Raw genomic sequence first — 24108 nt, forward strand, 5'->3', positions numbered from 1 at the left:
ATTTCAATCCCCACGCTGCTGGCTCTGTTCATCCCAGCTGGATTTTCCCCCATGACCCCAGCTCAGCCTGCAAAAGGAATTCCCCAAAGCCTGAAGGGACTCTGGAGCTGACAGCAATCGATGAGGATGTGCTGGGAGGAAAATTCCCTGCTCAGACTCCCAGCCCTGGGTGATCCTTGAGGGTTGACTCTCGGGAAACACCTCTTTCCAAGTGAGAGCCTTAGGAGGAATCGCTGGAGAACTCTGACTGGAATGCCCTCCAGGCATCTTTATCCCCTTATTTTCCAGAGCTGAGCTACATTTCAACCTCCCCAAGCACACTGGAAACAGGATTTTAGGCTATTTTTTAGAGGGCTGGGATCACCCACAGCAGCTGTTATCTCTCTTGACAGAAAATATATATTCAAACATTTACATATTTTTCTTTCCTGTGACATCAGCTTTTAGTCAGGAATGTAATTGGGAAACAGAATAATTGCCCCTGGATGGAACCTTTTCTCTGCCTAATTTCACTGCCCCTGTGCATATTCGTGGACTTAATTGTTTTATAAACTACTAATTTGCAAGAACTGTGTCGGATAATTTGGATCTTGACCTCAAGCCTGCTGTTAAGCAAATATTAAATAATAATTAAATCAGGTACGACCTCCTTTGTGTTTTGAGATGTGATTCTTTGTCAGGCATGAGTGAGAGCTCCGGAGGCAGAAGTGCTCCGATGCAGCCGAATATTGAGTTTCAAAACCAAACAAGAGCAAGATCTCAACCTCAAGGCATCCTTGAACAGAAATTACTTCACATTTTCCACCCCCGGTGATGTCTTTATACCACAGAGAAGTTGTTCCAAACGTGGGGAATGCTGCTCCCTATTGGAGCAATCAAACACAACACTTTGCTCTCAGCCAGAACACTTAAACCTCCCCAAAATTAAAAGATAGAGCAGAATTTGGCTGGTGTGAAATGGCTCACACAAGTGACCATCCAAACACTCAACACATGGGTGACAATGGAATTTTTAGTTGATGTGAAAGAGACCTTGGAGGGATAATTCATGGAAATGGCTGCTACTGCCAGGAGGGACACTTGGATCAGGGAACAGAGGCAGAAGGATGAGGGATTAGTTCAGATCCAGATGACAGCAAAGGGTGATCACTACAGAGAATCCCTGGGTGGTGGTGGTGGAAGGGGAGGAGGAGAATTCCTACAGCTCCTTGAAAGGAGGAGGAAGTGGCCTCAAGTTGTGCCAGGGGAAGTTTAGATTGGATATGAGGGAAAAATTCTCCACTGAAAGGGTAATCAAATATTGGACCAGGCTGCCCCGGGCAGTGGTGGAATCCCCAGCCCTGGAAGGATTTAAAAGATGTGTGGATGTGGCACTTGGGGATATGGGTCAGTGATGGACTTGGCAGTGCTGGGAGATGGTTAAATTTGGAAGTTTTTTCCAATCTGAGTGATTCTGTGAGGATGCTGGTGAGTGACTTGTGAGCAGTGGAAAGCAGATGAAGTGACACAGAGCTGGGGAAGGGTCTGGAGCCCCAGGAGAGGCTGAGGGAGCTGGGAAAGGAGCTCAGCCTGGAGAAAAGGAGGCTCAGGGGGAACCTTCTGGCTCTGCACAACTCCTGACAGGAGGGGACAGCCAGGTGAGGGTCAGGCTCTGCTCCCAGGGAACAGGGACAAGAAAGGAAAAACAGCCTCAAGCTGTGCCAGGGCAGTTTCAGGTTGGACAACAGAAAGAATTTCTTCACAGAAAGGGTGGTCAGGCATTGGAAGGAGCTGCCCAGGGAGGTTTGGAATTCCCACCCCTGGAGGTGTCCTTGGAATGCCTGGATGTGGCACTCAGTGCTCTGGGCTGGTGACAAGGTGGGGATTGGTCACAGCTTGGACTCGATGGTCTGGGAGGTCTTTTCCAACAGAAATAATTCTGTGATCCTGTGCAACTCAATGAAAACAGAAAGAAAGCTCTTCTATGATTGATTCTGACCTCTGAAGATTTCCTCCTGAAGCAAAGCATTGAGTGAAACTTTTGAAAGTGAAAATCTCCCTGTCCCACGTAGTGAAAATCTGGGACTATTTATTTGTTTTCACATCAGTCGAGCCTGATGAATGTGACCTGAAAGTGCAGAGAACTGGCAATAAAGTCTGGGGAGAACAAACCCTGTGAGGATCCCTGACAGCAGGATATGGCCTTAGAAAAGTATAAAAATATCAGTTTCACACACATCTTTAAAGGAGGAAGAGGGGCAGCCAGAGCAGCCAGTTTAATGGGACCTGAATGCAAACTATTAAATATAAATCATCAAGCTATCTATAAGTTCAGAGATTTGCCAGGATCAAGCTCCACTGTAACTTTGCTGACAGACAGAAGGGGTCTTAGAGAGGTAAAGACACAGATATAATGTTTGTTTTCTTTGTCTGTTAAAAAAAAGACATATAAACCTTATAAATTCCTGTGTTGCCCTATGTTCTTGAAAGCAATCAGGGAACTGTAACATTAATCCAAAGGCACAGAGGCAAAGCAGTGTTGGAAAAGCTGAGGCAGGGATGCTGCAACCAGCTGCCATCCAAAGGGAAGAAAAAATGGAGAAAGAGCAGAGGGAAATCTGTCCTGGTCCTCTCCTGTGAGGAAAGACTGAGGGAATTGGGTTAGTTCAGCCTGAAGAAGAGAAGCTTTGGGGTTACCCAATGGTGGCCTTGCAGTACCTGAAGGGAGTCTGCAGGAGAGCTGGAGAGGGACTTGGGACAAGGGATGGAGGGACAGGACACAGGGAATGGGAAGAGGGCAGGGAGAGATGGGATATTGGGAAGGAATTGTTCCCTGTGAGGGTGGTGAGGGGCTGGGATGGAATTCCCAGAGAAGCTGTGGCTGCCCCTGGATCCCTGGAAGTGTCCAAGGCCAGGTTGGACAGTACTTGGAGCAGCCTGGGATAGAAGAAGGTGTTTTTGACCTGGAGGGAAAAAATGGTTCATGGTATCCTTGAGTGCACCAGGAAGAGTATTTCCAGCAGGTCAGGGACTGATCCTGCTCCTCTGCCCAGCCCTGAGAGGCACATCTGGAGTGCTGTGTCCAGCCCTGGGCTCCTCAGGACAGGAGGGACAGGGAGTGAGTCCAGAGCAGGTGGCAAAGTTGATGAAAGGCCTGGAGCATCTCCCTGCCCAGGAAAGGCTGAGGGAGCTGGGGCTGTTGAGCCTCCAGAGGTGACAACTGAGAGGAGACCTCATCCCTGTCTGTCCCCACCTGCAGGGAGGGCTCAGAGCAGTGACCGGGCTCTGCTCCAGGGGCCCAGCAACGGCACAGGAGGAACAGACAGGAACTGATGCCCAGGAAGTTTCCCCTGGACACGAGGAAGAACTTTTCCCCTGTGCAGTGACCAAGCACTGGAACAGATTTTCCAGAGAAGCTGTGGAGTCTCCCTCACCGGGGATATTCCAGACCTGTCTGGGCACAATCCTGTGCTCTGGGATGACCCTGCTGGAGCAGGGAGGTGGAGAGGGAGGTGGAGAGGGAGAGGGAGAGGGAGAGGGAGAGGGAGAGGGAGAGGGAGAGGGAGAGGGAGAGGGAGAGGGAGAGGGAGAGGGAGAGGGAGAGGAGCCACTGGGATCTCTTCACTCCTGACCCATCCTGGCATTCTGGGCTCAACCCTCCCAGCATCAACCTGAACCAAGGCACTGAGGACACCTGGGACACTTCCAGGGGAATCCAGCTGGGGAATAAAAGGAGAAACACCAAATATCCACAATTCAGAACAACACAATAACGCAAAAAGGCAAAAGCAGTGATTCAGTAAAGGGTGAAATACAGAATTGACACACCCCAAAATCATGGGATATAAAACCCCAAAATCATGGGATATAAAACCCCAAAATCATGGAATATAAAAGCCCTAAATTGCACTTCTATAGAAGTTCAATGTAGGGGTTTTATGAAGCATTTTATTCTTTATTTATTTTAATACCTTCTGAAGTATTGCCCTCGGATGCAGAATGAAGCCAGGGAGGAGGCAGAGGAAGCAGCCTGAAGAACTCTCAGTCATTTTTTGAGATGAAGTTATATGAAGAACTCTCAGTCATATTTTGGGTGCTTCTCTTCAAATAAAACAACTGATGAGATGCTAAAAGCCAGAGAGAACGTGAATGACCAAGGGCTTGAAAACATGAACCATCAAGGGCTCGAAAACAGAACTTTAAAAAAAAAAAAGTAAAAAAAAAAAAAAAGACATTTTTAAAAAAAGAATTTAAAAAAAAAAATCTTTTCCCACATTTCCCAGGAGGGCAGGCTGGGGATCCTGCTCAAGGTGCCTCTGTGTGTTCCTCCCCATTCTCTCCCACGACAGCGACATTTTTGGAAATCCTTGGACATCCAAACCCCCAATTCCCTGGAATTTTGGAATATTCACTCCAATTATTTCCAACCCCTTATTTCCAACCACACACAGCAAACGCTGCTCACCCCCTTCCCCCAACCCGCAAACAGCCGATACACAACCCAGACGCGTTTTTAGATATTTATTACAATTTTAGCGACTTTACAAACTTTTCTCATTTTCATTTTGCTGGCCGCCGCGCTCGCCTGTTTTAAAACTTTTTAAATCAGGCTCTGCTAAGGCCACCCCTTGCTATGCGCCGCAGGTCGAAAGGCCCCTCGCAGGAAGGGAGGCCCCCAAGATGGCGATGCTGGCGGAGCGTGAGTTCTGATCGCGGCGGGAATGCTGCGGGAATGCTGCGGGATTGGGGGCGAGCCGGCGCGGCTGGAGCGATCCCACAGCCTCCGCACAGCCCGGCGTGAGGGCTCCGGGCCGCGCTGCCCTTCCGGATGTCTCTGAGGGCGGATAGAGGGGTGCGGGAGGTAGCGGCGCTGGGGAAGGAGAATGCAGAGTTGAGGGAAGAGGAGCGCAGGGCTGGGAGAGGTGGGATGGGCAGTCCCTCTGTCCGGAAAATGGGGCTCAGGGGTCCGTTGTGTCAGGGGAAGGAGGGGATCATGGGGTGGGAAGGCCTCGGGATGGCGGGGAAGGGAGTTCAGGGGGCTGCCGGTGTTCAGTGAGGAGCTGGGAAAGGCAGGAATGAAGATCCAGAGGGTCCTGGTGTCGAGGGAAAGCGGGAATGGATGTGCGGAGGGTCCCAGGGTCTGGGAAAACGAGGGGTCTGGGAGCTTCTGGGCTGGGAAAGGGGCTCAGGAGGTGCTGATGGTGAAGGACGAGGGGTGTCGGGTCGGAAAAGGGCAGGAGGGGGCTTGTGGAGGTCCTAGGATCAAGGACAAAGGGGTTGAGAGATGTGGGCTGAGGCTGAGAAAGACATTCTAGGGTCTCTGAGGCTGAAGGATGGAGGGACTGGAGTCTGGGGAAGGCAGGAATGAGCGACCAGGGGATCCCAGGGTTAGGGGAAAGGTGGAGTTTGGGGCAGGGAGAGGTGGGATGGCTAGGAAGGGGTTGCAGGGGGGGATTGGTGCAGGATAAGGGGGTGCAGGAGGGTTTTTTGTGGGGTCTGCCGTGTGCCAGGCAGGGCGGGAGCAGCTGGACTGTCCCTTGGACACCTTTGGGGACATCTTAGCTTGTCAGTGCCAGCCCTGGCCGTGTGGCTGAGGTGACACAGCTCCAGCTCAGGGTGTCAGGTGCTGGGGACACCTGGGGATGTGGCAGGGCTGGAGTTGTGCCAGGGGAGGGTTAGGGAATATCAGGGAATTAGATATTAGATATTACAGATATCAGGGAAAGGTTCTTCCCCCAGAGGGTGGTTGAGCACTGAACAGCTCCCCAGGGAATGGTGACATTCCTGAGGCTGCCAGAGCTCCTGGAGTGTTTGGAAAACTCTCTCAGGGATGCACAGGGTGGGATTTTTGGGATGTCCATGCAGGGCCAGGAGTTGGATTGATGATCCTTCTGAGTTCCTTCCAACTCAAGATATTCAATGATTCTGTGAACTTTATTTAAATTTCTCTGATATTGGAAACAAAGAGAACTTCACTTTTGCCTGGGAAGTGATTGAGAACTTTGGGCTTCTCATTTCTGACAACTTTACCTGAGAGCTCAAGTTCTGCTGAATTTGTTTTCAGGACTGCAGGAAATGTGGGCTTTACAGACTAATAACAAATAGGTTTTCCGCTGGGAAATAGAGATGTGAGGAAAACAAGTCTGGATTTGCAGATGGAATTATTTAGGTCTTTTTGGTGGAAATTTGGTGCCCTTTTTTTTCAGAATTAGTTAATTATTTTAATTTGACATGTCAGAAATAGACTCATTTGGAGTGGAAGGGATCTTAAAGCTCATCTAGCTCCAACCTTCCACTATCCCAGGTTGCTCCAAGCCCTGTCCAGCCTGGCCTGGGACACTTCCAGGGATCCAGGGGCAACCACAGCTTCTCTGGGAATTCCATCCCAGCCCCTCACCACCCTCACATGGATTAATTCCTTCCCAATATCCCATCTCTCCCTGCCCTCTGGCAGTTTGAAGCCATTCCCTGTGTCCTGCCCCTCCATCCCTTGTCCCAAGTCCCTCTCCAGCTCTCCTGGAGCCCCTTTAGGCACTGGCAGGAGCTCTGAGCTCTCCCTGGATCCTTCTCTTCTCCAGCTGAACACCCCCAGCTCTCCCAGAGCTTCATCCTTCCTGTGCCCCCAAACCATCTCTGGGCTCACAGCAGAGGTTTCAATGGGAACTTTCAAAAATTATAATCAGAAACATTCTCCAGGCATAGAATTCATCCTGGCAAAAGGGATTCCTAGTGGATCTTTTTCAGATTGTAGAACATCTGAGTGAAGAAGTTGAGTTGTCCATCCCTGGCACAGCTGTCCAGGGCAGGGCTGGAGTCCCCAACCCTGGAGAGATTTAAAAGCCCTGTGGATGTGACACTTGGGGACATGGCTCAGTGGTGGCCTTGGCAGTGCTGGGGGATGGTTGGACTCGCTCTTAGAGGACTTTTCCAACCTCAGTGATTCTGTGATTCCCTAAAGAAATGAGGATTTTCTCCACTGGATGGTGCTGCTCTCTCAGAATTCCATCACTGTGGCATCATTTTCGGAGCAGCCCAGAAAGTTGGTGTTAAATTAGGAACTGAATCTTGTCCCTGGTTTCCTCTCCCACTCTAAAAACATCAGTGAACAAACACTTCTGATCAATTATTGACTAATAAGTGGATTTTGTTGTTTGTTTGGAAAGGGAAAATGATTTTATGTTTAATGTAAATGGCATGGAGGTGTTCTTGGCTTTCTTAAATACTTCTCTAAAAGTGACAGCAATTTTGTTTGGTTTTTTTTTTTCCCTGCATTTAACTTACCCCATTTAAAAATCAGAGGATGTTATCCTGGCAGAAATGGGAGGATTAATCCCACAGTGTAGCTGAGAAGTTTGAAATACTTGGATTGCAAGTGAGAAAGGGAAAGTCTCTTAATTTCAAACTTAAGAAATATTCATGTCTGGTGCCCTTGTGCTTTGTTAGCAGCATCCTCCTGGGAGCAAAACATCTCAGGGGCTTCTCCACGGGGAGATATTAATGAAAAATGATAGAAATTTGCTTTTGAAGTTGTGATTGGAAAGAAGGGCAGCTCTTCAGCTGGGTAGCATAAGATCTGTTGGAATCCTTGAACCAGAATTCTTTGAGGCTGGAAAAGATCTCCAACCATCCCCAGCACTGCCAAGGCCACCACTGAGCCATGTCCCCAAGTGCCACATCCACAGGGCTTTTAGATCCCTCCAGGCATGGGGACTCCACCACTGCCCTGGGCAGCTGTTCCAATGTCTGACCACGTTTTTCATGAAGAATTTTCTCCCTAATATCCAACTTATTGCCAGGGAGTTCTGTTCTTAAAGGCACAAGTCCCCTGGCACAGCTTGAGGCTGTTTCCTCTCATCCTGTCCCTGTTCCCTGGCAGCAGAGCCCAACTCCCCACGGCTGCAGCCTCCTGCCAGGGAGTTGTGCAGAGCCAGAAGGCTCCCCCTGAACCTCCTTTTCCCCAATTCCTAGCTGGATGTTTGGGTGAAATGAGCTGCATTTCTGAGGAAACCAGAGCTTTTGGTAGGAATAATCACAGAATGCCAGGATGAGAGATCATTCCACCCCCTGCCATGGGCAGGGACACCTCCCACTATCCCAGGTGGCTCCAAGCCCTGTCCAGCCTGACCTTGGACACTTCCAGGGATGAGGCAGCCACAGCCTCTGAGGTCAACAAGTTGTTTCCTGTAGAGAAGTGAACCAGGCAAAAGTTGCATTCCCCTCCCAGCCCTCGGGCATTTAACCTGCTGTAAAATGTGTAAAAAACAACCTTGGCACTGTTTGGAGCTTCAAAGCTTCGGAAGTGTGTTAAATAAAGCTCCCACCTTGAATTCTGACAGTTCCTTAAAAATGAAACAAAACTGGGCGAAAAAAATGAGCCAAACATCCCTGTCATATTCAGTCCCTCTGGCCCAAATCCCAAATCTTGTCTTTTAGGGAACGATGACTTCCTGATTACATTGAAAACACCTCGTTGGGTTTGGCTTCTCCCTGCCTTTGTGTGGCCTTGGGTTAAGGGGTCATTTTTGATCCAGCATTTCCCATGGTGTTTAATGAAGTTTGTGATCTTCCTGCCTCCCATTCTTTGTTTGTCTTGTTTGTTTAGGTTCTCTTCCTGCCTGGGCTTAGGTGCACACTTCCAGTGAGTGGTGAACTGGGCTGGCTGGCTTCTCTTGCTTGATTTCAAGGAAGCTGTTCCTGGTGGGAAAGGCAACATGTGGGTCTGGGAGAATGTAATTTCTGTAGGAATCCACACAGGACAAAGGAGCCTTGATTTTCCTTTAGACCTCTTAACTCCTGCAGTAATTTCTGGCAGCTTTTCAGTTTCCCCATAAACTATTTTTGAGAAAACCAAAAGCTGAAGTCCCGTGGGTTTGTGTTCTGTCATTCCCTTTCTCTGATCACTTACATTGGATTTTAGATTTGGCTTTTGTTAGGAAGGCAAATATAAAAACTTCTGTGTTCTGATTAATAGGAAGTCTCGAGAATAGATTTTGTCCAGAACTGGGAAAGCAGCATCATAATCTCTTCCCCATGTTGAAGCCAGATGTGAAACAAAATTGGAATAAATATGGAATTTACACCTAAATGGTAATCCTTAAAGCCTTCCCTGAATTGCAGCCCATCCTGAGGGACAGCAACTTCCGTAGCAATTCCACTTTGGCATCTTCCCATTAATAATTAATATTTCCACTGGACTTTTGTCAATGTTATTGTGTCTTTTGTTTAGTAAAATTAATCCCCAAAATATGTTGAGTCAGGCATAAGTTCTGGAGTGGGTTGTTTTTGGGTTTTAGCTTGTTTTGGTTTGGTTTTTTGGGGTTTTTTTGCACTGAAGAGCTTTGGTTGAACTGATTCAATACCAAAACTCTCTGGGAATGCCAATAGAGTCTGTCTGAATTTTCCCTTCCTGCTCCAGCCCGGAGGAAGCAGAAGTGGTCGGTGGATCCACGAAACAGCACTTGGAGTAATGATGACTCCAAATTTGGCCAGAAGATGCTGGAAAAGATGGGCTGGTCCAAAGGAAAGGTAGGATCTAAAGGAGAAATGAAGGGTCTGGAACTGCCAGGGGATTCTCATTTGATTTATTCTCTTAAATGCACAGAGAATTTGAGCAGTGATAGATTTCTTAGATTTCTTCTTTCTTACAAAGTCCTGTTTGTGCCTCTCCTGCTTCCCAGTTTTTCTCCATTCTCTGACAATCCAAATTCCCAACTCAGAGCAGGAGTTGGCACATTAAATCAGGTGATGGTTAAAGGTTTTAAGTTGCCTTTAAACCCTCAATTCTCTCCCTGCATTTGGTACTCTTTAAAGCAACTCCAGGACCTGCTTTAATCTTCCACCTGGTTTTAAGGTTTTTTTCTGATCTGTTCCTTGAAACCCCAAATGCTGCATCCTGTGAGCTGTATCCCTCCCCAGATCCAGCCAGGGCCTGTGGGTGAGGGGACAGGTTTTTGGCATTAATAACAACTTCCAGGTCAGCACAGACTCCTGCAAACTGCAGCTTTAATTCCACAGAGTTGCCTCAGCAAAGCTGAGAGTTCAGGCTGCACATCAGAGTGCTTAGTGATGAGAATCCACACAAAACCCCCACTACCTTTATTTCATTCTTTTGCTAGATTTCCTCTCCCAGACTTTCCTTAACAGGAATAAAATTAGAATAATTCTCAGTTCTGAATGCCTTAAAGCCTTTTTTTGGATTTAAACTGTTGCCTCAGTTGTCTCACAACTTTTCCCACTCAAGCTACTGCATCTTCCTTGCCAACAGTGGTGCAAGAAGGATTTATGTTTCCATTCCATTCAAAACTTGGACAAATGGAACTTTCCCTTGATCAAGTTAAGGGGCAAAAGCCCATCTGGGCAGTGAAATTAAGCTGCTTAACTCCAGTCCTGTTATTGGTGGTGCTGGAATTGGGTCAGGGCAGGATGTGCGGCCAAGTGTCCTGCTTGCTTCCATACTTTTTGCTCAATAGACATTTCAGGGCAAATTCTCCACCCCTCTGACCTGAAAAACTCTACTTTGTTTGTAATAGCAACAGCCTTTTGCAAATATTCCTCATCCCTTCAGATACTGGATTTCCTTGGATGTGTCTGCAGGGCTTCTCTCCACTGCAGCACCACAAAAATGTTTATTAAAGCCAACACTTGGCTGATTATTGGTGACAGATGAGGCAAAAAACAGGCAAATACCAGGAATAAAGTTTTAAACCCAAAGCTTTGCCTTTTAATTTTTTAGCCTTGATCATACAGTTAAGAAAGATGATACTGAACCTGAATGTTGCTTCCCAGATTTGAATGATTGTGGGATTTAGCCCAGACAAACCCCACAGTTGTTTGCTCCAAAATTTTCATCCACTTTTGAGTGTGAATGAGGTGGAAGAAGTTGTGAATGTCCTGCTGGCCCCAGTCAGCTTCTCCTCTGCCCCTCCCTGCTTCCCTCCCATATAAATTTGTTCTGGATTGTGTGGATCTGTCTCACTCCCATTACCCTTCCCAGTGACAGAAGGATTTTTTTGGGGAGAGGCATGTTCTTTTAATATAGTGTCTTCTTTTAAAACTGTGAGCACTTTGGCCTTGCAGGAATGTCAGGTGACTTCCTGATTAATCACCCAACTGCTTAATGTTGTTGCTATTTTAGTGTTTATAATGCTTTGCTGGAGGCTTAAGCAGTGAATTTAAAAAACTTTGCATCTCGTGTGGAAATGCCTGTGAATGAATTCAGCTACAAGCAGGCAGATGAACAGGAAGTTGTGATTTCTTGCTGTATTTCTTTGTGAACTCTCTTACAGTCCAAAAGCTCTAATTGCTGCTGTAAAATCCTTACATTTTTACCCTCAAATCCTCCTTAGGGTCTTGGGGCTCAGGAGCAAGGAAATCCAGAGCACATCAGGGTTAAGGTGAAAAACGACGTGCTGGGGTTAGGAGCTACCATCAACCACGAGGTGAGCATCAGACCCAGGGAAGGGAATGGATCCCATTGCAGCAAAAGCACAGTTATTTGCATGGAATATTAGTGAAATCTGTTGTCACAGCTGGTGATAGTAGGATGCATCAAACAAGATTGTTTAAGGGCTTTCCAACACAACCCTGATTATTTCATTTCACTTTGGGGTGACTGTGGGAGCTGTTGTTGGTGTTGCCCCCTGTGGAGCTTCCCAGGGTGCCTCCCACCAGCAAGGATTGGACATGTCCAATTAATTTACTTCTAAGACTCTCAATATCTGATTTAACAAGACTTGTGCTAGTTCTGAAGACTTCTGCCTTGTATTCATGTGGGTGATATTCACAGGACAACTGGATTGCTCATCAGGATGACTTCAACCAGCTTCTGGCTGAGCTGAACAATTGCCATGGACAGGGTGAAACAGGTAGGTTCATGCTTGGCTCAATCAAATGCTGGAAGCTCAGCAGAGTTTCCATTCTGTGTCTTAAAAGAGTTCCTGAGGCCCAGTTTGGGCTGCAAATATGGTTAACAACTCCTCATTCTTCCCCAAAATCACTGGGAGCCAAAGGATGTGTTGCCATCCATGACCATGGCTGGATTTGTGGATCTCAGTGGATCAGCTTTGCTCTCAGGACTCAAAGAAAGGCTTTCTGCTGGGGAAAGAAAACACAAAGTGTTGAACCTCTTTATTTCATCCAAGATCACAATATTTGGGACACTTTACCTGGGCTGTACTTACAGCAACATTTATTTCTTCATGAAGCACCCAGAATCTGTCTGAAGGCTCCCAGCAATCACTCAGCACTGCACTGCTTTGCTTTTTGCTAATGAACTGTCACATTTGGCTTCCATGCTCCAGTGGCTTCTTAAATACCTTCTTTTCCTGTCCTTGGAGAGCTGCTCAGTAGCTTTGCCTTAGAGTTCTGCATCTCTGCTTTGAGTGTGGTATAAAGTGATTCTTGTAGCCCTGGTGTTGAGCACACAAGTGGGGAAACTTTCCCAAAAGGGCTATTTTTAAAGTCTTCTATTTTTGAAAAGCATCTTACGAGTTGACCTTGCTTTGTGAAGATGAAGTTAGGAAGTTGTGGTGGGTGTGAGCTGAGAGAGAAAATTGGTTTCTCAAATGGTTCATCATATCTCCTTTAGTTAAACTCGGGTTTAAACTCTGATTTTTTAATCTAAACAGCTCTCTGGAGCATGGTTAAACCAAGGGTTCCTGTGTCAACACAACCTGTCCATGTGCCAGCTTAGTGAATGTAGCAACTCTTCATTCATCCTTAACCTTTGAGCACAGAAGAATTTCTAGGAGAAAAAATGTAGAAAGAAGAGGAGGAAAATCAGTTAGCAAGCAAGTTTTCTAATCCTGGAGAAGTAGGATTAAAATTCTGAGCCTGATGCCTTAAAACACCTTTTTTAACTTGTTGTCCTTGTGGAATCACAGTCTGAGGCCACCCAGAACTCAGTGCTGTCACTCAGCTCCTCGAGAGGCAGGAGAGCATTTCGTGGGGAAATTCCAAAAGTTCCTGTCTACCTTTAGAACTAAATCCTGCCCAAGTTCCAACACGAGCCCTGGGAAGATCAGGGAGGTGTAACTGGTGGGAAAACCTGCAGAGTGATGAGCAGAGAGCTGAAATGACTTGCCCAGGGCCACGGTGAGTCAGCAGAGGCAGGTTCAGGGAGCAAGGCTTGCTCCTAAATTGTGCACTCTTGCCTGGGTCACCTACTCATGCAAAGTGACTCTTGGAAATTCTTATTTCTCCCTGTTTCACTCAGTTCTTTTGGTCCTTTCAGGAGCTGGGACAAGTTTTTAATCAATGAGAACAAATTTGGGTGCACCTTGAAAATTCCACGGAGTCACATTTGGCGATTTACAGAAAGGCATCGCTCTGAAACTTGTTTTTTTGGCAATTGTTGAAGCTGGCAAAACTCATCCAGAAAAAAACTCTGCCTGCAGCTGTGCTGCAGGAGCAAATGTTACATTATTGGCCATCCTCCAGTTTCAAACTGCATTAAAAGTCAGCTGAAAAACTTCATTGTTCTTAAAGAACTGGTGCAGTTGCCAGAGCAGGATTGCAATTAGAGGTCGGAAAGGAAGGGCCCTGTGGGGGTTGATGCCAACATTCAAATACCCTCTGTGGATGTAGTTTTAGCTGTCTTTTCTCTTTTTTTTTTCTAGCTGAGCACCCAGTGAGGGAAGCTTTAGATTAGATTAAATGTTAGGAAGAAATTAATTTACTGGTGATGAGGCTACCCAGAGAAGCTGTGGCTTCCTCATGCCTGGAAGTGTCCAAGGCCAGGCTGCACAGAGCTTGGAGCAACCTGGAATAGTGGAAAGGAGTTGGAATTACATGGTCTTTTCCCACCCAAACCATTCTGTAATTCCTGGCTCTTTTGCTGGGATCCTCAGTGATGATGACTGCCCCTTTCCCATTGATAAAATGTGGGAACAACACCCTGGCTATGCTTTGGCACATCCAGAATTTGATGCAGAAATGCCACTTTAGTGGCTTTATTGCCCTGACTAAATTGCTTTAAAAAGCACATTAATATTCCTGCAGTGCTTGCTGAGTTTATCAGAGGATTTTCCAGTCCCTGGATGACACAGGGATGTATTTCCCTGCCCACTGCAAGTTCCATAGTGAAATTCCCAATTCAGGCACGAGGCGGTGCTGCTGCCCCTTTCCCTGCAGGAATAAAGTGGAGAATGAAGCTCTGGAAATCTTTTGCTGTGTAATCCTCCTTTTGCTACAAGGGGTTGGAAGAACAGACTCAGTGCTGCATCTCTGTCAGAATATTTTAGTTGTGATCCTTACTTTCCCCACAGAATCTTTTATTGAGGATTTTTTGTTAAAAACTGGGTTTGCTGGTCCTTTCTCTTCCCATTAGGGCGTAGTGTGGAAGTGGGAGAGTGGATCTCAGCCTGCTGACCCTCAGCTCTCCCACTGCAGGCTGAGGATTTCACTTTGAGCTCAGGGATTCTGTCATCAGATGGCACTGCCTATCAAACAGGGATATTCCAGTGTCAGGAAAGCTTGGGCTGCAGAGCTTTCCAGGGTGGGATCACATAGAAAAGGTGACTCAGCTTGGCCCTCAGGGTATGGGTTGATTTCCCTACCCATCCCACTGAGAGGGAAAAAACATCTCAGCAGAGTAACCTTTTCTGGAGTTACACAGCAGAGACTCCTGGGGTGTCTCTTTTCAGGGCTAGTAAGGTTGTTATTAACTGTACAACAGGTTAATTCTGTGTTTCTGACAATATCTTGTAAATTAACAGCCTCTGTGGCTGCAGAGAGAACATTTGTACCTCTAAAACAACCTGCCACAGCACAGGAACATGATCTCTGTGCTGTTAAATAGGGAGGTTAATCCTTCACGTGGCTTCAACCTGCTTCACATTCTCCCAAAGCACTCCTGAGTGACTCTGGGAGTGAGCCAGCCCCAGAGAGCATTCCCAGAGGACAGTTTAGATGCAGTCCCTCTTCTGGAAGCCTGGAAAATGAGATAATATGGATGTGGCAATTTGTTCTCGCTGGCCTCAGGGACAGAAAAGCTTTGTCACCATTCAGTTTCCTTGCACAGATGTATCAGCTTATGTCCAAATGAAGGTTTTTTGTGTAAGGTTAGAAATTAAAATCCTGTGGTTTTTTTTTTTCCCTTTTTCTTTCTGCCCAGTCAGGTTCAGTATTTTATTTCCTGCTATTTCTTACATCTTTTTCAGCCTCTGGTGCTGGAGATATTATATGAAAAACAGCACTGTTACTATAATTTTTCCTACCACAGAGGTTGATTTGCCTTTGAGCTGGAGCACCTGTATTTGCCTTTTCAAATTGCATTGGATTGGAAGTGGGAAGGAAAGGGGATGGGGCAAAAAAAATCATCAAGCATTGACATATTTCAGACAAAACTTAGAGTGCTTCCTTCTTTAACATATTTTATGATACGTTGCTGACTGGATTTTTAGAGAGAAAGTTGAATACTCCCAATGTTTGAATTTGGTGGTTAAAATGCCTCTGACAGAGCTGGAACCTGTTTTGCTTGTGGTTTTTTTTTTCTTTTAGAGTCCTCAGTGAAAAAACAGAAAAAAACATTCAGCCTTGAAGAAAAATCCAAATCTTCCAAGAAACGTGTCCATTACATGAAATTTGCCAAAGGTAAGAAGAATTTTGTTGTTTCATAAGCCCTGGCCAGGATTAGAACAAACCCTGCTCAAGGTGATCAGTTGCCTTCTGGAGTCTAAATTTGGCAAGTAAAACCTGGGTTTAGAAATACCCCCTGCAGCAACTTGCATAAAGCTCTGATGCACTGTTCCTCTTTAATTTGGACCATTTTGGATGACCTTAGGCTGATGGTGTGGAATAAAACAATCCCTGAATGATGGAGCTGAGTGAAAGAACAGTGAATATTCTGAGCAGTCAGGGCATGGGCAGGGATGGGAGCAGGAGAAAAAGGTGAGATGGCAGTGACTTAGAAATCTGAGTGGCACCATCCCCTGCAATCTGCAGTAACCCCTGCTCAGAGATCATGTGGATGGGATCAGGGATCAGATTAAACCTGCATGAAGGGAGAGGAAAACCCTCTTACATCAACCAGGTACTTTATGGGATAAATTGGGGCAGCGCTTGGTGGCCAGAAAAACTCTGTCAAGAACTTGTGGAGTTTAGTAGTTTCTTTATTTCTGAGGGTGATGACATTATTTCAGTCAGCCCAGATTCTGTCCCTTGACAGTGGCTCAGTCCTGTCCCTGTTCCTCTTTCTGTTCCCCTTTCCTTTTTTCCCTTTGTGTTTCAGGACATGGATAGGATCAGTTTCCACTAATGGCTGATTTATTAAACAGAGTGCTCTGTGTAATGTTTTCTGACAGCAAATGCCTCTTGCTAAAACAGAGCTAATTGATATCTGAATGGAAGCCAAATTTTCATACCGCGTTTTGGGATTTTTGGTGAAATAATTCGACCTTGAAGTCCAAGTTGTTAACATGAGCCTGCCACTTTATGACATTAAACAATTAAATTGGTCCAGGGCTTGCAAGTACAAAGGCCATGGCCTGTTTGAGGTAGTAGCAAAGAGGATTTATTTTGATTTGGATTTAACCTTTTACTAAATATAGAGGAAAAAAGAAGTGTCTTTTGAGCATGTAAAATACAGCTCAAAGCTTTCATATTCACAATATCCCTGGTTTGTTTGGTTCAGTTTCCACAGGGCAGCCTCCATTTGCTTGTACCCTCCATGGCCTGAAACAGGGAAATTATCCTTTTTTTCAGAGAAAGAGGAAAAGTTACTTGAGAAAGGTTCATGTTGTTGTGGCCCTTGCTGTTGGAGTGCAGTCCTGCTTCCTTTCAGACTAAACAAGACAAACTCACACAAAAGCGGAGGAGAAGGGAACAGTGACAGCACAAATCACAGCTTCCTCTCCCAGGGCTGCCTTGGAGCCTCACTGCTGGAGGAACAGCCACCCCTGGATCTGGGAAATACACCCCAACCTCAGATTCAAACACTCATTTCAGTGTAAAATGCTCTTTTCTAAGAGCTGCTCAGCTGTGATGCTGCAGGAGATTGGGGCTGTCAGCTGAGCTGGTTTTCTGACAGGGAAGGAATGGGGGAGACATCCAGGGGGGAGGCATGGAAAGGAAGCTTAGCCTAAAAAATGGGAGCAGGAGGATTTAAAGTGTCACATTGCAAGCCTTGGCTAAAATAAAGCTGGAAACAGCCCCCAGTCTCATCCAGCTTGCTTGGACAAGACCATTTGGAGGCTCTCCAGTGAGGCACCAGGAGGCTGGGAAACACTTGCTCCTCTAGGCTGATGTGTCTCTTTGCTCTCTGTGGGCAATTAAAGATCCCAAGAGAAAGAAACAGGTTGAATGGTCAGGTTTGGGCAATTTTTGTTTGTTTTGGTTTGAAGTTATTTTGGCCATTACAAGATTTATTTTGAGTTCAGTGATTTTTGGAATCAGAAAATCAAATTATTTAAGACCCCAGCAGACTCTTAATAAGCTAACCTGTCTGGACTAATTATGCTTCTTTCACTTTTGCTGATCTTTTTAAAAACAATTTCTGAGAGAAGCAGTGGACAACTCAACAACTCCTTCACTGTGAAATTGGTTAAATTTTGCCTGAATCTCTGAATATCCCATCACACCCTTCTGCTTTTCCCTCCCTGCTCCATGTCTGATATCCAGCTTGCCACACAGCAACCAGGTGGGAATAATTGCCCTCCTGCAAATCTTTGCTTCACCCTTCAAATTGTTTTGAGTTGGAATAATCCAGTGTGTGGCAGAGGTGGAGGTTTTGCTTTTCAGAAGCAACATCAGAAACGGAAGAAAAGTCCCCACTGAGTAAAGATGGATTTTTTTTCATTGTGTGGAGGAGCTCTAACTTCCTAATTCCGTCAGAAAGAAGGAATCCTTGTGAGAAACCAAAGATCCTAGTGCATACACACATTTCCTCTTGTATACCTTCATTTAGTGGCTTTAGCATAGAACCACAACGTGGTTTGGGTTGGAGGAGACCTTTAAAATTCATCTGAATTCCTACCCTTGCCATGGCAGGGACACTTTCCACTATCCCAAGCTGCTCCAAGCCCCATCCAGCCTGGACTTCCTGATTTTTATTCACCTCCAAAAGCAATTCCTCTCCCTCTCTAGGTCACAGTTACCAAAATTCATCCTCAGATTTAAAGGTTTGGGTTTTTTTTTTTCCCTCTCTTTACCCTTTCCAGGTAAGGATCTCTCATCACGCACTGAACAGGACCTGTCCTGCATTTTTGGGAGAAGACAGAAGAGTGCCAAGACCCAGGTAAACAAGAATCTTCTCCTTTCTCTTGTCTCCTTGTTTGTTATTCCTTATAACAAAATATCCAAATGTCCTTCTGCTAATGTGTTTTTTCTACATAATGGGCTCTGCTTGAAGTGTGAGGGAATAAGAGTAAATTTAATCCCTGGTTTTGTGGGTTATTGTGATGTAACTCACAAAATACTGGAGTTAGGGAACTCCAGTATTTTAGTTTTTTGTTAGGAAATGTACATCAGAAAGGTGAGTTTTGCTTGACCTGAAAGATCAAAGGTTGGACTCAATGCTCTTAATGGTGTTCTCCAAACTCAGTGATTCTGTGAAAGATCCTTGAATATCCAAAATAAAATTGGACATTCAGTAGCAACTGGGAAATCTCCACAAACTGCCATGTTTTCACAAAAACTGGGAAAGGCTGAGCAGCTGCAAAAGATTCAGAAGTGGCCTGAATGCTGATAAATATTTAATGAGAAGACCTTTCCCCTGTCGTGGTGTAATGAGATCAAGGTTTTGGACCAGCTTTTATTTTATTTATGTGTTCATTAGCATTTTGCACTTGCAGAGCACAGACCTGCTGTATCAGTGGAAAAAATAACTGTGACATGACCAACATATCCAGAAAAATCCTTTGGGGAAAAAAAAATCTGGAAAAGCACAAATGAATATGTTGAAGGAATTGTCCTGTTGGTTCTGAGTTCTGGGAAATCTCTTGTTTTATGGGAAAGATGGGGCTTGAAATGGAGTGGAAATTTCTGGAATCCCCTGTAGTGTTGACACCTTGCTCCTTGGGCAATACTCTTGGAAATTGTTGTGGAACTTCACTGCAGTTCACTGGGAGCTGAAAGAAGGATTTGGGAACTTCCAGTCTGTGGAGCTCTCAGATGCTGTGGGTAAACTTGTGCCCTGTTGGGTAACACTCCTGATCACCTGAATATGCCATGGATTTCTCTTTGTCTCCTTGCTGTCAGATCCATGGCAAGCAGGACAATCTGGGATTTCAAGCAGCTCAGCACTGCTGGGGTTGAGTGAGCAGATCTTACTCACCTATGAGTTCTCTCAAGTTGTTGGTCTTGTTTTGTCTGTATGTTCCATGGCTTTTCAAACTCAGGGTTCAAAAGTTGCTTCTTCTGGGACTTTTTTTACTTTTTTCCTTTGCTCTTTTGTGGATAAACACTGCAGATCACATGGATTTTATGAAGGGTGTCTCTAAGTTTGTGCATGTTTTCACCAATCCCTTGACAGATGCAGTGGTTGGCTGATGGCTACTGTGCAGATTTCCTGAAATGGTTCAAGCTCCTGGCAGAAAAGTCACAGAGTGTTCCCTCCTAAGCACCCAGATTTCCACATGCAAATCCAGGCAGGAGGGAACACAACTTGGAGCTGCATTGTTGTCTTCTGGCTGCTGTCTGCTGCTCAGCAGCCACAGGGAGGAGGAAGCCAGAGGCAGCACAATTGCTTCCCCCAGCTCCCCCTTCTCTTCATGGATCAGAGATCTGTGGAGTTTGCACAGAAAAAAAACTGCATTGCTCAGGCCCTCCAGCTCTGAGCAATTTCATTTCACTGCACCTATGAACTCTCATGATCCCTTTCCATCATGTTCACAGCCTGGGCCTTAAGGTGGCACAGAGGGAAGAGCCCCGGGAGGCTTTGCAGGAATTCTCTGTGTTTGCATTCTGGTTTGAAATCCCTAAACTCTGGGCATTTCCCTGCTGTGGCACAGAGCTCACTGCAGGAGCAGGAAAGTGCTGCCATTCTCCTGGAAGTGAGTTATTCCTGTGTGGAGATGATGCAGGAAGAGCCCTGGGTTTGCCTCCAGGTTCAAATTTCAGTTCCTGCCACCCTGGGCTGGTTTCCCTGTTTACAGATAAGGATTCTCATATTTCCATGGAACTGCCAGAACTGCTCCTGTCAGTGAATCTGACAGAAGTCCCACAGGAATCTCATGGATTTAACAAGACCAAGTGCTGGTGCTGCACCTGGGATCAATCCAGCCTGGGGATGAAGGGATGGAGCAGCACTGGGAGAAGGACTTGGGGGTGCTGGGGGGTGAGAGCTGGACATGACCCAGCCCAGAAACCCCTGTGGGCAGCAGGGGAGGGAGGAATTTTGCACAAAGAGAGCATGGAGGTGTTGGAGCAAGCCCAGAGGAGGCACCAAGGTGATCAGAGGGATGGAGCAGCTCTCCCATGAGGAAAGGCTTAGAGAACTGGGATTGTCCATCCTGGAGAAGAGAAGCTTTGGAGTGACCTAATTGTGGCCTTCTGGGAGCTACAAGAAAGATAGAGAGGGACTTGGGAGAAGGGCCTGGAGGGACAGGACAGGTGGGAATGGCCTCAGACTGACAGAGAGCAGGGTTAGATGGGATATTGGGAAGGAATTCTTTCATGTGAAGGTGGTGAGGGTGTGCCTCTGGGTTTCTGGATACCTGGAAGTGTCCAAGGCCAGGCTGGACAGGCCTTGGAGCAACCTGGGATAGTGGAAGGTGTCCCTGCCCATGGCAGGGGTGGAATGGGATGATCTTTACTGTCCCTTCCAATCCATTCCATTCCATGATTCTACAGCTTGAAGTTGTGTCTCTAAGGCTCTTTCTGAGGTATCATCTCTGTTCTCAGAGGTGCAGTTTGAGAAGCATTCAGCACACATTTGATTTTGATCCACCATCCCTCAATAGAGCTCCCATTCCATTCTTGATCTTTTGACAAAGATTTTCAGCCTAATTCTTTCTGCCTTATTTCTACTTGTTTCAGTCTGGGATCAGAAAAACTTGGGTATAACTTCATGGGAAGATGCAGGAACTGTTTTTCATAGAATCACAGAATTGCTGAGGTTGAAGGAGACCTGGAGGTCTCCAGATGGAGTCACCCTGCTCAGAGCAGGCTCAGCTATGGCAACTTCTGCAGGAGTTTGTCCAGAGTTTTGATTATCCGCCTTCCTTAAAGCCTCCAGTTTAAACTTGTGACAGGTTTTACTGGGTGGATGAAAGAGGAGGAGAAAAGCAGAACAGATCACAGAATCTGGGAATTGTTATGGTTGGAAAAGACCTTTATAATCCTCAACTCCAAGCCTGTTCACCACCAAAACCATGTCCTCAGGTGCTGAAGCCACATGTTTCTTAAACACTTCCAGTGATGGTGACTCCTCCACTTCCCTAAGCAACCTGTTCCAGTGCTAGACAACCCTTTCCATGAAAATTTTTTCCTAAATCCAATCTAAACCTCCCCAGTGTTGCACTAGGTCTGGCTGGTTGAGCTGGTGTCACACCAAACTGCCTTCAGAGATTGTGGAAAAGGGAGGAAAAAAGCAAAACACAGGGAATTCCATCTGTGCTTATGCTCCAGGGGGAATGAGTGGAAGTCCTCAAGGCTCAGTGGTGCTCTCTGGACCAGCAAGGTAATCCTGGCTCTTCTGAAGTGCTTGTCAAAAATCTGTCACCTCTGAACTGCTGCTGGGATGATCAGGGTGTCAACAAATCAGATCTATCACTGTTCCACTTAGTCCTGTCCCCTCTTTCCCAGTGTGGTCATTAGCAATCATTTTATCATCTTGACCTGTGCAGTAGCCTTTGGCAGGAGATGCTCTGTGTGAGTTTAATCTGAGCTGTTTTAACTGTGGGGCTGATCTGAGGCTCACTTTTTAACTCTCTCAGTGGCCAAGGACTGATCTGGTAATGGATCCTTTCTCTTGTTCCATGCCAGCTCTGCTGTAAGTGGGGAATGTTGAAACTTGGGTTATCTACCTTATCAAAGGAAGAGGGAGTTGGCCAGAGGATTGTAAAGATTGCAAAAGAGGGGAATTGCAAAGGATGTGGAAGGAAATGCTGTTTGCCCCTGAGGGTCGAAAGGAATTTCTCTAGAAGTAATAAAACCAAGATAGTGTTGTTTTGATGGTTCTGGGATATGTGTTACCAATCAGAGGCACTTGCAACCTTTAATTCTCCTGAATGTTAGCCATAACAATCCTTTTCTTAAAATTAATTTGATAAATCATGTGTCCAACTCAAACCTCCTTAATAAACTACACAGGGACCTTTGTTTAAAACAAAACAAAAAAAATTACAAGTCAAAAAAACGAGGTGGGGAAGAAAACAATGGCTGGGCTTCAGAGTGGACCTAAATTGAAAACGTCTGCAGTTTTTCCCAGGGAGAGCAAGTGATCGAAAATATTGAATTGTAATTATGATGCTCTCTGGAGACCTGCAGCAAGGACCTGTTTTTGCAGGGTAAGATCTGCCAGACTTGTTTTTTGCCCCCACTTTCCCTGTGATTTTCTCACTTGCTTAGGAACACTGGGAGCTGGGGAGACAGAAAAACAAATTCCATTAGTTCCTATCTGGTTGAACTTCCTGGAACCCCCACTATTTTTTTTGCTTCTCAGAATTTCCTTCCTCCATCCAGCTGTGTTTCCTGATGAAGCCTTATCACTGGAGAAAATGCTCCTGAGTGAGGAGGCTGAGGATTTGGGAATGAGTTGCAGACAGTCCCAACTTGGTTGCTGAACAACATGATTCTGGCACTGATTTTGCTCTGGGGGTTGGGGGAGTAGCTCTGATTTGCTCAGACCCTGTTGGAGATGCATAAAAAAAAAACCTGAGTGTTTTGCACCCATCTCACATCCATGGCTCAGGCCATTCCATGAGTAATCTGCTTCCTCCAAATTTGTGTAACTTGGATGTAAACCTGCGTAAGTTCCCTTAAACCACCCAATCCAAGTAGCCCGAAAGTCTCGGGCTTGCAGTGATTTCTTCCTTGTTAGGCATTAGAAATGGAACTGTCCACCCCTGTTGCTTTTTCTCTTTTTTTTTCTTTTTTTTTTTTTTTAATCAGGAAATTGTCTTCTGACACATTTTGCAGAACTTCCTCAACTGACTTGTATTTCCCAGCACTTATCACAAAAGCATGTTGGCTAATCTTAAGGGACATAGCTGAAAATCCATTAAAGTCTGGCTCTGCCATGGGCTCCCTGAAGTTGTGGGTGAGCTGATACCATTCCCTGCACCTCAACTTTCTCTCTGCAAAATACCAATCATGACACTGGTGTTTGTGGAGTTTCACAATTGTGACTTTTAGGCAAGTTGCAAGTTTAATCTTAGGGTTTTTTTTTTTACCTGTGACCAAATCTGCTGCAGGGTTAGCACATAAATTAATTTTCTGCTCCCTTTTTCGGCAATGCCAGGGAAAGAAAAAAAAAAAAAAAACACTGCAGAAGAGAAAAAATGAGTTACAAATTAACACAGATTTTTCACCGTTCTGCTTTGGAGACCACAGTTAGCATGAGGTATTTGGGACTGAGAAGCAGAGCAGAAAAAAAAAAGAAAAAAAAGGGATATCAAAAACCTGGAAAGAGTCCAAAAGGATTTAGTAAAATGGGAGACAGGGTTAGAGGGCATGTCCTAGAAGGGGAGAGTGGAGGAACTGGATACGTTCATCCCAGAAAAGAGGCAGAAAAAGATGACCTCTCTGCCTATAAATATCTGGGGGTCGCAGGGAGGGAGGAGCAGAGGAAGGGAAGGGACAGTAATCAGAGTAGGCAAAAGCCAGGAATGGGACTGGGGGGAGAGAACTTCAATTAGAAAGAGGAAGACACACACTTACTCTTCAGCAGGCTTCCTCACAGTGATGTCAGCAGGGCACTGGAGGAGTCTCCTGAGGGAAATCCCAGCTCCTCAGTGAGTGATGCTGAGAAAAAAGATGGATTTAACACTTTTAGACCCTTCAGGGTGGGCAGAGATGGATTACTTTCAGGAAAACATCTCTCAAAAGTCATTCTGTGAGCAGCTCTGGTGCTGAAGTTGGATTCCTGTGGTTGTGTTGTGCTTGGATTCTGTGTGGCTAAAGGAGATGAGCTCGTGCTGGAATCCCTGATCCATATCCATGGATCTCTTGGCCTTCCCTGTCCAGCCATTA

At 45.8% G+C, this 24108-nt stretch overlaps 1 protein-coding gene and 1 long non-coding RNA gene across 2 annotated transcripts in view; one reads left to right on the plus strand and one right to left on the minus strand.

The window, feature by feature from the left end:
* Positions 1–3913: 3913 nt before the first annotated feature.
* On the minus strand, positions 3914–4660 carry LOC146440472 (uncharacterized). The gene is made up of 2 exons (XR_014851164.1): positions 4508–4660; positions 3914–4106 (listed from the first exon to the last, which is right to left on the minus strand). It is a non-coding gene; the product is annotated as an uncharacterized LOC146440472 (long non-coding RNA).
* PINX1 (PIN2 (TERF1) interacting telomerase inhibitor 1) overlaps positions 4635–24108 on the plus strand; it is a 60908-nt gene continuing 41434 nt past the window's right edge. The window contains exons 1-6 of the mRNA XM_085057153.1: positions 4635–4678; positions 9395–9504; positions 11325–11417; positions 11765–11843; positions 15478–15570; positions 18135–18211. Coding sequence (XP_084913279.1) covers positions 4660–4678; positions 9395–9504; positions 11325–11417; positions 11765–11843; positions 15478–15570; positions 18135–18211 — 471 coding nt within the window. The 5' untranslated portion in view covers positions 4635–4659. The remainder of the gene's footprint in view (positions 4679–9394; positions 9505–11324; positions 11418–11764; positions 11844–15477; positions 15571–18134; positions 18212–24108) is intronic.

Source organism: Lichenostomus cassidix, chromosome 3 (assembly GCF_008360975.1).
Source record: "Lichenostomus cassidix isolate B80296 chromosome 3, HeHo_3.0, whole genome shotgun sequence".
Lineage (NCBI taxonomy): Eukaryota > Metazoa > Chordata > Aves > Passeriformes > Meliphagidae > Lichenostomus > Lichenostomus cassidix.